Source organism: Hakea prostrata, chromosome 5, assembly GCF_041222555.1.
Source record: "Hakea prostrata isolate BN-2017 chromosome 5, UWA_Hpros_2, whole genome shotgun sequence".
Classification (NCBI taxonomy): domain Eukaryota; kingdom Viridiplantae; phylum Streptophyta; class Magnoliopsida; order Proteales; family Proteaceae; genus Hakea; species Hakea prostrata.
In genome coordinates, this window is record NC_142604.1 from 8,770,873 (window position 1) to 8,787,393 (window position 16,521).

The 16,521-nt window shown below is 35.9% G+C and overlaps 1 protein-coding gene, 1 long non-coding RNA gene and 2 pseudogenes across 3 annotated transcripts; 3 read left to right on the forward strand and 1 right to left on the reverse strand.

The window, feature by feature from the left end:
* The first annotated feature begins 198 nt into the window (after nucleotides 1-198).
* Nucleotides 199-2,670, forward strand: LOC149014915 (senescence-associated carboxylesterase 101-like). Its single transcript, XM_089157239.1, has 4 exons — nucleotides 199-436; nucleotides 548-923; nucleotides 1,006-1,551; nucleotides 1,659-2,670. The coding sequence occupies exons 1-4, from the start codon at nucleotides 414-416 to the stop codon at nucleotides 2,430-2,432; spliced, it is 1,719 nt and encodes a 572-aa protein (XP_089013365.1). The 5' UTR covers nucleotides 199-413; the 3' UTR covers nucleotides 2,433-2,670.
* A 6,027-nt stretch (nucleotides 2,671-8,697) lies between these two features.
* LOC149014916 (putative disease resistance protein At5g66900) lies at nucleotides 8,698-12,180 on the forward strand (annotated as a pseudogene). The gene is made up of 6 exons (XR_016173424.1): nucleotides 8,698-9,238; nucleotides 9,377-9,466; nucleotides 9,646-10,054; nucleotides 10,209-10,540; nucleotides 10,693-10,880; nucleotides 10,991-12,180. The product of XR_016173424.1 is annotated as a putative disease resistance protein At5g66900 (transcript).
* A 668-nt stretch (nucleotides 12,181-12,848) lies between these two features.
* On the reverse strand, nucleotides 12,849-15,350 carry LOC149014917 (uncharacterized). The gene is made up of 3 exons (XR_016173356.1): nucleotides 14,322-15,350; nucleotides 13,593-13,796; nucleotides 12,849-13,490 (listed from the first exon to the last, which is right to left on the reverse strand). It is a non-coding gene; the product is annotated as an uncharacterized LOC149014917 (long non-coding RNA).
* LOC149014918 (putative disease resistance protein At5g66890) lies at nucleotides 14,627-15,442 on the forward strand (annotated as a pseudogene).
* The last annotated feature ends 1,079 nt before the right edge of the window (nucleotides 15,443-16,521 follow it).

Genomic DNA, 16,521 nt, shown 5'->3' on the forward strand with positions numbered 1-16,521 from the left:
ACTGTTTTAAACATGTGAGGGGGTAATAGAAATTTTCCAAAGAACAGAGGTCGATTAGTGATTAACTTATTGTGCAAGGAGCATCACTAGTTATCCATAAATAATTACAAAAGCTTAATATTACTTCAGAGTTTTGTAAAGAATACAAAGATGTCAGTTAACTTAAAAAAAAAAAAACTCAATTGCTTAATGCTGGAGGGAATTAGTAATTTTGGGCAAAAATCTGCAGTTAGATTAATAGCTTACATGAGGCATTAGTAATTATCCTTAGTTTTTTCGGGACAAAATTATCATAGGCAAGGTGTCTGAAAGCTATATATTCAGCTTATCCAGTTGCAGTGATCCATACCCTCTAACTTGTTTCTCTTGGGTTTCAACAGTCATCACGATCTGAGATAGGGATAGAGATAGAAATGAATCCACCAAATGAAAACGAGTAAGTGAAAGTTCTTTCTTTGAAGTATTGTTCTTCTTTCTTTAGAGTATTGATCTTTTTGGGCGATGATCAATTAACTGATTTCTCTATTTTTTTCTTCCTGCTGCACAGGTTTAGCTCTGGATTTGAAGTAGGAGATTTGGTGTTGGCTTCTGGTCTTCCACAGCTTTGTTTGGCCGAACTGATAAACGGGAATTCTACCGAGAATGTAACAGCTGGGACCTTGTCATCAGCTAATGTTTCTCTTCCATATCAAATATGCGATGGTCAAGAAAAGTATCGAATTATAGCTTTTGGTGATGGAGCTGGAGCGGAAGCATTATCGAAGTTGTCTTCAACTTTGGAAGCTATTACGAAAAAAGAAACTTTGGAAGCAAATCAATCTGAATTTGAATTCGTCAAATATAGAGGGCAAGAGTTCTCTATCAACGAAGAGGCTCTCTCACTCTTCCGTTCCCTCAAGCAGGATGAAAACCTCTTTCTAAAGGTTCGTATGATCTGTAAGACTAATTATTTGATTCTTCAAGTATGTGTTTTAACTACTATTTCGGATTTCTTTCTTTCTGTAGTGTTCCGAAAAAATGGAATCGAAGAAGACATTGATTATCACAGGATACTCAAGAGGAGGATGGGTTGCATCCCTGCTCTGTTTATGGCTGCTTCAAAACCAAAAATCAGACCCTGCTAGCCTCCCCATTTGCATCACATTCGGATCTCCACTTCTCGGTGATGAGGGCTTCTCCAAAGCGGTTCAAGTTCGTTCCTTATGGAAATCTCGGATCCTGAATGTTGTCTCATATGGAGATCTCATTCCTCGAACCTTCCTCCCAGAAAAAATTTACAAGCCTTTCGGCACCTACCTCGTCTGTTCATCAACAGGTTGTTCCTGTTTCGATGACCCTGTTTCAGTACTCCAAGTGTTGGAATCTGCAGGACCATCTCCGATGCCCAACAGCCTCATGGATTATGAGAATCTATTGAAACATCTTACCCATCAGATGATTCTCTCCAACTCCATTGCAGTTTCTCAGCTATGGACTACGAGCGACCACAATCCATTAAAAGCAGGGTTAACACTTCAACTGGAAGCAATTGGAGTCGAAAGAACCCAACGGGTAACTTCAATTCATTGATTAAAATCTTTTCTTTTCTTTTCTCAATGGTTTTTTTTTGAAATATTCTCTCCCTGATCAATCTCAATCTCTTCTTTTATACAATACAGGATGCCTTTATTGAGAAAATGGTGGATCAGGAAAGCAAAAACTACAAGAACAACATGTGGTTCATTTACGATAGTGAGAGAAAACTGAATGAATGTAAGATGGATATGGCCAATCTTGAGTGGTACAAGAAGACCTGCTCTAGCAAAGAACGCCGTATGGGCGGCTACTATGACTGCTTTAAGAACAAAGAGCACAAAATGGATATAGCGATTGTAAAATATAAGAAATCCATCTCGAAATACTGGGAAGAAGTGGTAAGGCGAGCAGTGACGATACCACCTATGAGGCATCTCGAAGCTAGTATAACCCACCTGAGAATGATCGAACCTCTTGAGATTGCTGAATTTTACAGCAAAGGTAACACTGATTACCGCAACAAAGGGCGGCCAAATCATTTCAAGGTGTTGGAGGATTGGCAGGAGAAAAAGCAAAAACACAACAAGAGTACTGCTGCTAATACTTTAACAGAAGATTCTTGCTTCTGGGCAGATGTGGAGGAGGCTATGATCTTGACCAACTCAATGAAGGCCAATCTGGAAGCCAGTGGTAGTGAACCAGCTGGAGAATCCATTAATATTGCAAACCTGAGTAAATTTGAGAAGGATGTGATGGGCTTGATTGTTAGGAAAGCTGTGTCTCCGGATATATTCTTGAAGGAGAGCACCTTCATGAAATGGTGGAATGCTTATGTGACAATTCCACTTCCAATACGTGATGCTAATTCTCCCCTTTCAGAGTACATGAACGAGGGACGTTACCATCAGTATTCCTGATACCAAACTGTTTCCAAACCGTTGAAATTTGGTCATTTATGGCCATTGTTAGTGTCTAATGTTTTCCACACTCTTCTGTATCTGTCGCCTCTATATATGGCCTTTTCGTGTGTGTGTGTGTTTGGCTCATATATGGTTGTACTTTGTAATTCTCTCTAAATAAAACTTTAGTTTCCAAATGATCTTTATGGAGCAGCCTCCAGATTTAGTAGCTCTGCTAAATTGGATTTAATTTGTTTGTTAGTAATCAATGCAAGATAATACATTTCTTAAAATCATCAAGACTAATACAATAGTATTGGATATCGATATTGTAAGCCTTGAGTGAAATAAAATTACTGACATTCTTATGCCCCAACAACACAATGCTCCTTTTTTCTAGACAATTGAATCTTCTTTTACACTGTTCAAAAAACCAATAAGTGGGATTTAGAGAACAGCCAAATAGACATTCATATTCTAGGCTCTAATCAAGTTCCCGAGAGCCTCCAATGAGCAGGATTTAGAGCCAGACAGACATTCAGATTTCTATGTTATAATCAACTTTCTGAGACCTTTACAATCAATCACTGGAAGGTAGATAATTATATATAACAATTAGGATTCGGTACTGGGTTAAGAACTAATTAAGTATTAGGAATGATCAGTTTGTAGCCAATTAGGGGTAAAGCCAAGATTTAACATGAGGAATACGCAATGACCTTTTACCCATTGTCTTTAACCTTAAAATTTTGAAAAAAAAAAACAGTTTCTCCCATTGAGTTATTCACTGAAATTAGTGTTATCCCTTCAATGTATCAGTTAGACTCAGGGGAAAATATATCAATGACAACCCTGTCGCTAGAAAATTATAGTTAAGTGCTGATGTAACCAAGTTAAACTTTTCAAAAAGATAAAATACCCTTGAATGAAAAACCTTACATTTGACTCGTCTTCATCTTCTTCTACCGTCTGTAATCACTCTTCTTCTTCTATTCTTGCATCTTCATGATCTCTATTCTTCTACGAATAGTTTTTCATTTTCCTATCCTTTTTCATTGTCTTCCCTTAGAATTTGGGGATAATATCCAAAATAGATAAATAAAAATTAAATGAAACTGTAATAGGGAGTTTGACTGAAAAGTTGAGCAACTCAAGATATGGAATTTATTTTAAGAGGTAACTCAAGGGGTGGCAGTGAAAATTTTCTTAAAAGTTTTCTTCAATATGTAGAAAGGCCAAGTGCTGATATTTCACACTAGAAAGATGATTAGATGACAAACAATTTAATTTAAAAAAAAAAAGAAAGGAAGAAAGTAAAGAAAGAAAGAAAGAAGAAAAGGAATTTTATTATAGGAAGCTTAAAAAAATGGGAAGCCATGGCCCCTCTGGCCTAGGAGAGCTCTGCCCCTATGGTTAGTTGCAGTGGTAGAGCCATGTTGGGGCTGAGGGGGGCCATGACCCCCCACCCGAATTTTTTAAAATTTGAAACATTCCAAAAATTTTTCTTATTTCTCTCACTTCACATGTGAAATACCGCTATTTGGCCCCCCTAAAATTAAAAATAAAAGTTTAAGATAAAGATGATCGGTATAGATGTCATTCTTAAATTCACTAGATTAATGCTAGAGGAAAGGAGATTTGTATTTACAAAACAAGGTGGAGACTGCCACCAGACACGATTAAGCTGGATTTTCTTTGAACCACAAGCTAAAAAAACAGCAAGTAATTATAAGATCTATGGACAAAATGAAAAGCTACATAAACTAAACTAGACAAGAGCCTCAGAATTTTCTAGACTAAGCCATGACTTGGCCAATCTAGAGATTGGACCTGACCATTTAAGGCCTTTACGGCTATAAGGCAATTTGAGAAGATCACAACCTAGTTAATACGCAAATTACAAATAATTAATATAGCTTTTCTAATTGTTTCTAAGTATGTTGTAAGTGCTGAAAAACCAAACCCAAAAGTAGCATTTGCAAGAACAAAATGTCCTACAGGACTCCAAACAATGTTGCTTCTCCCTGAATACCTTGAAGATTTGTCCCACGAAGCATCTGAGAAATCCTTGAAACAGGTTTGAGGTGGTGAAAAGTTTGCATATGAAGCACTAAAGTTGCTAGTTAAGACATCTATGCTATCAATTGGACCCTGGGGAGAAGTATTTTCTTGCACCACTAAACTTCACTGAGTAACCTATTCATTCAAGTCATAGTATTAGAAAGTGAAGCACTCTTACCACTAAATAAAAATTCATTTCTTGCATACCAAATTATCCAACAAAGTATACTATTGACCGTATACACATGTTCATAATGACCAGGATTTCCAAATTTTGCATCCAAAATATTCAACCAATGATGAATAAAACATCTACCTACAAATCCATCTGTGTCAATTTTAAGGGATGAAGCCCTCCAACAAGCTTTTGCAAACTCACAATGAAATAATGCATAAATAGTAGTTTCCACATGTGAAGCACATATAACACATGGAGGTGAAGGACTACTATTCCTAGTAAAGATGGCTTGTTGAGTTGCAATATCATCATGAGCTACCTTCCATAAAAAGGTTTTGATTTTTTGCAAGGATTTGATTTTCCAAAGTCTTCCCCAATTTTCATTTGCCGAGAGAGATGATTGGGCTTGAGAATGGTTGATAGTATCCTAGAACAATGATAAGCAGACTTCACTTGGAAAGATCCATTATTAAAGAATTTTCACACCTATTTATCTTCAAATTCCTCCAACAAAATTGGGATAGATAAAATAGCTTGCTTTTCATCATGGTTGAACCAACAATCTAACATTTGAGAATTCCATTTTCTGTTAGGCCAATTAATAAACTCATGTACAAAAATAGGCCCGAAAGGGGTTGGGTCCCTTGAGCAAAGGGAGAGGGAAGATGGGGTATCCAAGGATCTAGAAACACTCTTGTAAACTGGATTCACATCTTCTCCACCTAACTTGTCTTTGCCCCTATTCTACCAAACTCTATGTTAGGCTTTGCGAGAATGTGGAGGGATGAGGGTACACAAAGGTTGGGTGGAAAGGATATCCACTCAAACAAAACCTTGATTTTATTAGCTTTACATAAGATACTAACCATAAAAATAATTGAAAATTTTTAATTATGAAGTGGAGACTATTATTTCATACACTCGAATATCGAATCTAGTCATCGAATATCGAATCCATGACTAGAGGTGCTGATGGCAACCAATTGAGCAATTTTTATGATAAAAAAATATTTTGAAAGTTCTTAGAAAGTTTAGACTTTTCCTGACTGGACGCCTGGACCCTACGCATTGGATCTTTTTTACTTTGGACCAATACGTAATGAGGAGCAGGTGGAACTTAATAAAGGATTACCAATATTTTAATTTGTCAACTCACACACGGTCTGGTCTTTCTTTAATATTTTTCAATAAATTTAATCTATCCAAGCATTCATCAGTATAGATATTTTAATCCGTCAATGGAGTCATCTTTTTTTAATTTAGTAAAGTCCTCAATAATGTAGCTCCTACAACTATAATCATTACTTAATATTCCTTTGTCTTTATAAAATTAGTAAAGTCCTTTTATAAAGTTTTTTTTTTCCTATGTTTCAAGGTTTTTGTCGTTTAATTCTTTTTTCTTTACCTCCATGTGAAAGTGCGTACAACTTTCAATGGTAGGGGTTCAACTTTAGTGTTGTTTTTTTAATGTAAAGCATTGTGCTTGTCCACAGTTGAGATTAATTGAAATTTTGATATAGTAGTAGCACTCTAGTTCACTTCCATTGGTAGACAACGCAACACGTTTCTTAGATTTCCAAAATTTCAACAAAGCATACTTTCGAACACTTTCTTTTCATTTTTATTGTCGTCTTTTGTCAGGCTAATGTGAAAGAATCTTTCAATTCACATGCAGAGTCTCAATGTCTTAGTTCACATGAAGCCAGTCAATGAGAATTTAGCTTAGCACTGAACCACGATTCTTGTCCTAGTCAGGTTTACTTGAGCCTCACGGCAAAAAAAAGTCTTTGATTGGTCCACTTGCGAGCTATAGGTTGAGCAGAAGCTTCCATGAAGCCACTGTTGTAGAAATATTTAGCCCAACAAGAAGCAACGAAGATCTAGTGAAACCCTAATTGTAAAGGTGTAGCTAGTTGCAATGGAGGCAAATCTGGTGAAGAGAAAATACTCATTGGCCACACAAGCTCAATCTAAACCCAATATTTCTTACCTCATCGATACTCAACTGGAGTATATTGTCATTTACTAATCGGACCTTGCTCTTTACAAAATTACTATTGCCCTCTCAAGGGGCTATAAAGTTTGTAAGTGTGATGGCGATTTTGCCCTTCGGTAGAATTAGAATTATTGATGTCTCTACTCTATTTTTTAAATTACTAACACAACTTTACACTTTGCATCAAATTACTAATGTCCCCCTTATCATTTAAGGCTTTGTCAGTTAATTGATGACATAATAGTTTTGTATTTTCTAAAAACTCCAAAACAACTTTGAGGTTTGTTATTACTTACTTATCGTTTATGTCATCCTATCAGAAGTTGAGTGTTTGAAAACTAGAATAGCATTAAGGGTAAAATTAATATTTCATATAGTATTTCTAAATGAACGTAATTTGAATGAGGGGCAAAATGCACATTGATAACCCAACCTTGACTGTTTTAAACATGTGAAGGGGTAATATAAATTTTTATAAATTTTTTAAAGAATAGAGTTCAACTAGTGATTTACTTATTGTACAAGGAGCATCACTAATTATCCATAAATAATTACAAAAGCTTAATTCTACTTTAAAGTTTTTTAAAAAATACAAAAAAATAATATTATATGATTATATGATTATGTTTATAAATAATATAGATTCCATACCAATAAATATTGAATATTATGCTAATACAGATCTAATATGATGGAATCAGTCAAAAAGTGTGTATATATATACACAAATAATAATTATTATGACATTTTACATAATTATCAACCCAATTGTCCAGAAACGTAAAAATAAAATGTAAGAAAAGATAATAGGGAACCATTACTTGATACAAATAAATTTAAAAATTAAAACTTTGAATCATAGATCATATCCAACAAATTTTCTATTATTACAATGAAGATTTATATATTTTCAATTTACCATAAACATTGAATTTATAAACATGTTATCAATAAAATCTTAAATCACTAAAAAACGAAAAAGAAAGATACTGACAATCACTAAGCTAATTAGAAAGAAAAAAGGAAGAAGAAAAGATTTATGTAAGTATCATAATATTTAATTTAATTTTAAATTTTCTTTTTAAACATATTCAGATATTGATAGAACTCTCAAAAAAATCATATTGTATCAATAAAACTTAACGATTTAATATCTTATTATGTGTTTGATTCTAAGATTCAATAAATCACATACCTTAAATCATGATGCACTTACATTACAAAATGGACAAAATAATCCATTGTTTACAGAAACGTGTGAGAATGTCGCACATTATTTCTTCTCAAAGCGCAATACTTCGAGTAGAGTCGTGCTGATAACGTGTTCATCCGGGCTAGCTTGTGCGCACCACGATTTACTTCCTCAGAGGGGAGCTTTAAATTAATGCCGCCGAGTGGGTGCGAAACCAAGACTTGCCCAAAGGAAGTTGGATCTTTAACCGCTTTAACATACCACCTTTGGTAAATAAAGAAGATATATTGAATACAAAGAAGAAAGACAAGATGAAGCGTGCGCACGGTATATAAGAAACTCTTAATAAAAAATTTAAAATAAAAAAAAAATTCTGGGACCAACTCATTTTTGTTCCTTTGGTTTTCTTGGATTTACATTTCCTCCAACCACCCTGAGCTAACTTAGTGTCAATTTTTTCATTAGTGGGACCCACTGCATTTTGTGGTTCAGGAAGCCATGGAGTGATCCCCACGGGAAAAGATCCGGATTCTGTAAAGTTGGGCTCTAAAATAAAATGTTGGGTGAAGGGATCTAGACGTGGTTTTCTTTCGTTATTAGGAAAGAGAAAAGAAGTCAATTAAAAAAATAGAAGCAGACCCCGCTCGACAAAAGTTTTCTGTTTTTTTATGAAAGAATTCAATGAAATGCACATAGCAGCTTCTCATGGATCATGATGCCATCCAATTCAAATATAAAAAGGAAAAGAAGAAGTACAGGGATCAGGTTTAATGGGTTGTGCATATAATTCGAATTGCGGTGAAAATTTCTGAATTAGAGAAGGATCAGGAGTCTGCGAAAGTGAGGAACTTAGCAGATGCCGATTTTGACGTTGGGAATACCCGTGATTGGAGCGGCTAAAGAGATTCTTTCTTTGTTAAAAACGCTGAAGGATTATGCTGACGATTTCTCAAAAGAAATCAAAAAGCTCGAAACAACACTCAAATCAGTGGTTGATCGTTTTGAAGAAGAGATGCAGTGGGAGTTAGACGATGATAAGAGGGCAGTGTTCGAAGACTTTCACAAGACATTGATCGATGGAAAAACACTCGTCGACAAGTGCCGCAACTTCCAGTGGACTAAGGCCAAGAGGATCTACTACTGCCCCAAGCTCAAAAAATTGAACGAGACTATTCTTAGTTTCTTCGAGACGGTGTTGCAGTTCGACATCTGGGCAGACAGCATTCAGGTTCTGCGCAGTGATGAAGAAAATAAAAAAATGCACCAAGAAGCAACGCAACAGCGTCAGCGCATTGCTGAAGAAAATAAAAAAATGCTCCAAGAAGCAACGCAACAGCGTCAGCGCGTCAGCGCAATGTTGAAGACGTTAAAAAATTTTTCCAAGAAGAATTTCAGCAGTTCCAGCAACAACAGCAGGGACTAACGGTGGCTGTGAACCCTTCTAGTAACAAGGGTTTCTTTGCAGTTCCTGAAGTAAATCGATGATATCGGACTGAATTTACATGTCGTGACCTTGATAAACAAATTGTTTGCAGAATCTGTGACTGTGCTTGGTCTATTTGCTCCTCCTGGATCTGGGAAATCCACACTGGCTGCCAAGCTTTGCTGGGACAAAAAAGTTAGAGGTAACATATCAGCTCAACACAAACCCCACCCCCCTCTTCTTTTTCCCCTGTTCTCATTCTGTTTAGAGTTCTCCATTGCCTTCTTTTTCTTTCTGCTGCCAACAGTTGGATCTAAAAAAAAAAATGAGTGGAATACGCCATTAAGCAATTTTCTTTATTCTATAATTCTATTGGTACAGGAAAATTCAAGGAGAAAATATTCTTTGTAACTGTTTCAAGGACGTCTAACACATTAGAGATTCTAAGTAAACTGGTTGAAGAGATTGGAGGTGAGAAGCTCAGATCGGACTTGAGTGAAGAAGATGCAATTTACGCAATTTCATGAGCTTCTGACAGAGAGAACATCAGAGCCACTGTTGTTGGTTCTAGATGATGTTGTGGACGAAACAACTATAAAGAAGTTTTTCTTCAAAACCGAAGGATTTAAGATACTAGTTACATCAAGAGAAAAAGTTCGAGATATATGATTCTACATACTATGAATTGAAACCTCTTGATGAGAAGGACTCCGAGACTCTCTTTCATCAAATAATACTATCTCAAGATGGAAACGAGGAATTCGAGCCTGATCAGAAACTTCTAAAGCAGGTGCTTTGTCTCCTCTAGGGTATTAGTTAAAAACCGAATATTTTAGCTTGTTCAGTAGAATCTCTATTCTTATTTTAGCTTTGTTTAATTGCTGTTGTTCTTCAATTCCAACCTGAACTTACCTTATTCTATTTTTGATGGAACAAAATTGCAGATAGTAAGCTGTTGCAATGGTTTCCCACTTGTTATATCAGTGATAGCCAAGTCACTGTCTCTACAGCCCATAGAGAAATGGACAGACACGGCTAGTAAATTGTCAAAACATTCTTCCAATCTGAGCAATCTTGCCACAAGTTTGGATACACTGGATGATATAGTACTGAAGTGTTTTCTGGACTTGGGTTCCTTTTCTGAAGACAAATGGATCCCTGTCTCTACTCTGATTGATATTTGGTGTGAGATTTATGAACTAGATGATAAATACGATGTCTTATCCATTCTTCTCGAACTTGCCTCTATAAGTCTTATTAATTTGGTTGGAATCGGGTTAGTGACTCTTTTGTCTTTCTAATGAGTTAGTAATTTTGTAGTAAATATTATTGTTTCCTTCATTTTTTGCTGATTGAAATTTTTTCCCTCAAACAAATTGATTACCGAAATGGTTTATCTCTATAAGCATTAAAATTTATTTTCATCAGGAAATTTGAAACTGAGAAGGATTATAGCTTCAACGAGGTATTTGTCATTCAGCATGATGTGCTAAGAGAACTGGCTATCTGCCGGAGCCGGCAGCAACTAACCATGGATTCAACAGAAGGGCTTCATGGTAGCTTGATAAAAGAGGAGAACCACTATCTTGGTGGCCGTTTTGTTTCTCTGGGCACAGGTTTCAGCCAAACTCATCTTCACAAACTAAACTGCTATCGCACCCCCCCCAACCCCAACCCACAAAAAACCTTTTTCTCTGCATTATAATTTGTAGGCTGAATCTTGCAGGTGAAATATCTCCAGAAAGTTTGTCTACTTTGCAACCTTCTGTAGTTGAAGCCTTGATTATAAATATCAAAGCAAGTGAATTTGCCTTACCCCAAGTCATGGAGAAGATGATAAATCTAAAGGTTCTTATAATTGTGAATCATGAATGGACCCGCGCCAAGCTGAGTAATCTGATTACACTTGGTAAACTGGCTAATCTGAAGATGGATCAGGTTAGAGAAACTATTGATTCCTTCCCTTCATGAAATCACATTGTCATTGATGAATTTGCACAAGATATCTTTATTCATGTGCGACTTTGACCAATCTTTGATGAATTGCACCATCGATGCTTCCTCCGAGTTGCCTAATCTTGTTGAGATCAGCATTGAATATTGTCATAAGCTGGAGAAATTGCCTCCATGGATCTGTGATATCATCAATTTACAAACACTAAGCATCACCAGCTGTGATGGGTTATCTGAGTTACCTGAGAAAATTGGGTGTTTGACAAATTTAAAGTTGTTAAGGCTGCAAGCATGCACTGGATTACTGGGGTTACCAGACTCCATAAGTGGACTCCTGAATCTGAGGATCCTTGATATATCGGTGTGTAGCAGCTTAGAAATGCTGCCTGATGAGATAGGCAAGCTTCCTAGTTTGGAGAGGATTGACATGAGAGGCTGCATAAATTTGAGTGAGTTGCCATCTTCAGCCATGAATCCTGTTTGCTTGAAGGAAGTGATCTGTTGTGAAGACACAGCTCGTCTTTGGGAACAATCATCTGGGCCAAAAATAACTGTGCCTAAGAAGGTCCACAACTTGGAATTTCTACAGATCTATCACTAATTGATTTGATTACACATTGGAGAAGCAAAGGATTGAGAATGAGTCAAAAGGATAACTTCAATTAATAATAGCTAGCTTTGGTGTGCTCTGTTTCAGTGTGTGCTTTAGAGAAATTGTAATCAATCTATTAAGGTTTACTCGGTTTGGGTTTTAGATTTGATTTGGTTTGAGCCTGTTTTCGGTTTGGTGTAATGGTTTGTATTGGATTTGGTTTCTTGTTACCAGTTTGAATTCAGCTTGGAAGCTTTTGATTCTCTTTAATTGAATGTTAACCTCGTTTTGCAAACTAAAACCATACTAACATCACCACTAGAATCATAATGCTAAGAACTTCGTAAAGCAACAAGAAGAACAAATCTTAGAAAGGGCTAATCCAAATAGTCCATAACCTAGCCATTCAATAAAACCATAATTTTGGTTTAGATATGCTCTGTTTGTGTTTGGTGATTGGTTTAGAAAGCGTGAGAGGTGATGTTATTTCAAACTAGATACTACATATTTACTTTACTCAAAAAGTAAGGTCCACTTTCGACGTTCATCGATCAGTCGACCAGTACCTCTATCTCCCTTCATATCAAAGAGTAAATCCGATTTGGCAAAGGAAAGAGAGGTTTGAGCGATTGTCTAACCTGTGCAAGAGATCGAACCTCCCCATCTTGTAAGGTGTGAAGAGTGTAATCTCCTACGGTGTAAACAATTCTTCATTCTCTAGTTTATTGGTGGCATTATTGGGTCGGGAAAGACACTATAGATACAAAAAGTAGTAGTAGTGGGACGCGGAGAGAGATATATTTCTCCAATGCCAAGGGTCGAGCAAATTCAAATCCGAGGAGGAAAGGCGTTGAACTAAAAAGGCAATAGAGTGGAGAATAGTGAGAATGATTTCGGCAGCATCAACAGTGACACTACCTCCCCCTCACAGCTTTTCCTCGTCTTCCTGTTGGTGTTCTACTTCCATGACTTCTAACAATTTTCTTAGAAACAAACACCGATCGCCTCTATACTCAAAGAAATTGAAGATTTGGCTTGGATGAACCTTATGTATTGTTGATTTTTAATTATGTATGGTTGATTTTTTTTTTTTTTATTCAATTTATGATTGGATGGATTGGACCATCGAAAAATATTAAAGAAAGAAGACTTCTTCATTGACGTATTAAAATATTAGTAATGATTATGACGGGATGGATTAAATTGTAAGAAAATATTAAAGAAATACTCCATCCCTTTGAGGCTTTGACGGATTAACAGACATGTTAGTTAAATTAAAGATGTTTATCTATTGATTTTTCCAATCTATTAAACCAAACCCAAAATGCTTTAATACTGTGCAATTATTGTTGTGCAACACTATGGAAATTACAATCCAGATTGAAATTTGTAGTCGAGCCTCGGCCACTCGTTATTTCACGTAAATGAATTTATTTTAATAAAGTTTAACTGTAAAGAAATGATCAAGGTAAAAGTTTTTATCTGAATCATAGACTACAAAAATAAATGCACTGATATATTTCAATCGAGATTTGATGCGTTCAGGCTTTCAGCACACTTGTCAGAACCCAACCAAAGGTCCAAAGTCCTCTACTCGTAATTCACAGTTTCTTGTTGAGGAATTCAGAATCATCACCTCAGTGTCGGGAAGTTGTAAATGAGACAAAAGCCTTCTCTCCACCTGCAAGATTCAAAGTATCACTTGTTATGCAGAGAAAAACCAAAATTAAAAACTCATGAAACAATACAACTGTTTAGCATGTTAGAATGAATATGAGGAAACCTGTACAGCGAGAAACAAGCTGAGCACTGAGACAGATTCTCCTTATTTCTCCAGCTCTCAAGAAGGCCTTTTTCTCTAGTGTTTATGACAAGTCTTTTCCGCTGCTGTTGTCGACTCTCATAGATAGCCAGGTCCCTGAGCAGATCATGCTGGGTAACAAATAGCTCATCGTAGCTAGCATCAACCTCCTTCGCAAATGTCCCGCTGAAAATGAATTTACCACTTATAGATAGATGTTAACCACAAGTAGACAGGTCCTGGGAACACTTTTGAATCCGTTGTTTGAAGAAAATAATAGAACATTTACAGAACCACCAAGGAAATAAAACTGTTCATCATTTATGGGGCTCAAATCATTTATTGGGGTTGAGATTTAATTAGTTGTAGACTGCTAACAAAGACAAACGATTCACTGGTGCTCTGAAAATTTATTGTTCACCAGAGAAAAAAAAAAAGTTTATTGCATCCACGGCATAAGTTCTGTGTCAATCTAAACAATCAGTAGAATAAGAAGTGGTTTGAGTATGACCGCAGCTAAACCAGGATCATCCTAAGAGAGTTGTTTCTGTTTCTATTAAGTCTGTTAATAGCTCAGTGTACTCAATAGAACTTGCTATGGAGAACAGGTTTAAAAATAACAACATGAAATTGGAAATAGAGCCATCTTGGTAACTTACACATAGAAAACTATCAGCTTCAATTAGATCAACTGTTAAGGATATGGATTACCTGTTTAGAATCATTGTATGTAGAGGATAAGGATCCCAACCTATCATGACTCTACCCTAACTGAGCATACAATTCCTCCTAGCTTTGAGTAATATCAATAACTGGAGATGTATATTGATAGTGAACTCCCTCAATGGCCTCAAGCATTAACTAGAGACGTATATTGACAGTGAACTCCCTCTATGGCCTCAAGCATTCTCCTCATGCTTCGTTTGGCAGGTTCCAAAAGCCACATAGAAGTATGAATATAAACAAAGGCAGGTCAGCTCTGCATAATAATTAATAGGCTGAATCTTGTAGGTGAAATGCGTGCTGATAGCTGGTATGACTTGCAACTTCCCGAAGCTGAGGTGCTGATTCTGAATTTTTGTGCAAGTAACTATGCCTTGCCCCCCTTCATGGAAAAGATGAGGAAAACTCAAGGTACTTATCATTGTGAACTGTGGACTTGCTCATGCCAAACTAAGCAATTTGATGACAATTCATGGGTTGTCTAATCTAAAGAGGATCAGGTTAGAGAAAGTTTCGATTCCTTCCCTTCATGAATTCACAATGCCATTTACAAATTTGCAGAAGATATCTTTAGTTATGTGTGATTTTGGCCAAGCTTTAGTGAAGTGCTCCGTCAACGCATCACTAGGTCTTACCTAATCTTGTTGAGATCAACATTGATTACTGTCATTGTCTGGTAGAATTGCCTCCATGGATCTGTGATATCATCAGTTTACAGAAACTTATCATTACTAACTGTGATAGATTATCTGCATTACCTGAGAAAATTGGGTGTATAACCGATTTAGAGTTATTAAGGCTGCATGCGTGTACTGCATTACTTGAGTTACCAGACTCAAATCAAAGGACTCCAAAAGCTGGGATTCCTTGATATATCAGATTGCTACAACTTAAAAATGCTGCCTTACGTGTTGGGTGAGCTACGTTGTTTGAAGAAGCTTGACATGAGAGGTTGCATAGATCTGAGTAAAGTACCCCCTTCAGCCATGAATCTTGTTAATTTGCAGGAGGTGATGTGCGATGAAGACACAGCTAGGCTATGGGAGCGTCTATCAGTACCATCTACTTTGAAAATAACTGTACTTAAAAAGGAAAACAACTTGGATTGAGTCGGGGTTGATGTTTGATTACTCACTTGATGTTTCTGGATATTTTAGGTTTTTATCTGTTGTCTTTGGAGTTCTGTACTTTGCTGTAATTTAGTTTTCCGTGGTATGTAATTTGTTTTTATATACTTGATTTGCCAAGGTTCCCTTTGGTATATTTATACTCATATTTAGGACTTAGTTATAAATAATAGATTATAATAATAGGTTTTTCACAAAAATAAATAAAAAAATCATGATAACAGGTTGTGAGTGGGATGGGTTTGGCAGTGGGTGAATAATATATTGGGTATCATCAGTGTGGTCTTGGGTTGATGTCACTTTTTTTTTTTTTTTTTGGTAAAGGGGTTGATGTCACTTGAAGGTTTAGTTTTGATTTTTAACTTGCTTTTATTGATTTGAGATGGATTTGGTAATCGTAAAATCTTGTAAAAGAGGAGGTGGGAGTAATGTGAAATTGGAGAGTGAGAAAAAAGCAAGGTTTTGTAATGGTCTTTTGTAATTATTTTTTTGGATAATTGAAAATTTTATTATTTTATCCTTAAGTAGTAATTCTCCACCTATCCATTAATAGTACGTGCATGAACAAAAAGTTAACAGTTTATGGTGATAAATCATAAAGAGCTGTTGATCTAATTATGAATTTAAGTTTAAATCAATCTATTCTAATAAGAAACAAGGGTCATAAATCATACCAAATGTATCTATTTATGTTCACTGATCAAATAATCATAAATTTTCCTAAAATTTCTCTCTTTTCTGTACTTAATCACTATTTACTCATACTCCCTTCTCAAGAGTTTCACTTCTCCAATTCTCCCAAAAAATAAACTTTTGCTTCTCCTCCCCTAATATTTTAAGATAACTAAATTATCCTTTGTTTATTTTAACCTCTTTAATTGATTATGTTGATGTTTTTAATTTTTTCTCTTCATCTTTACCTTTGTAGCAATACATTGTAGGTGTGTTTTTTTCCCCCCTTTTTCTTTTTCTTTTAACCTCTTTTTTATGAACTTTTCTTTTATGCTTTTCTTTCTCCCTTTTTTTTAGAGGACCTCATTAAATGTAATTAGATTTTCTTT

Bases quoted from the DNA above. Each gene is read 5' to 3' on its own strand.
- LOC149014915 (XM_089157239.1), top strand. From the start codon at position 414: ATGAATCCACCAAATGAAAACGA. The intron at 437-547 runs GTAAGTGAAAGT...CCTGCTGCACAG, and splicing joins AATCCACCAAATGAAAACGA to GTTTAGCTCTGGATTTGAAG. The intron at 924-1,005 runs GTTCGTATGATC...TTCTTTCTGTAG, and splicing joins ATGAAAACCTCTTTCTAAAG to TGTTCCGAAAAAATGGAATC.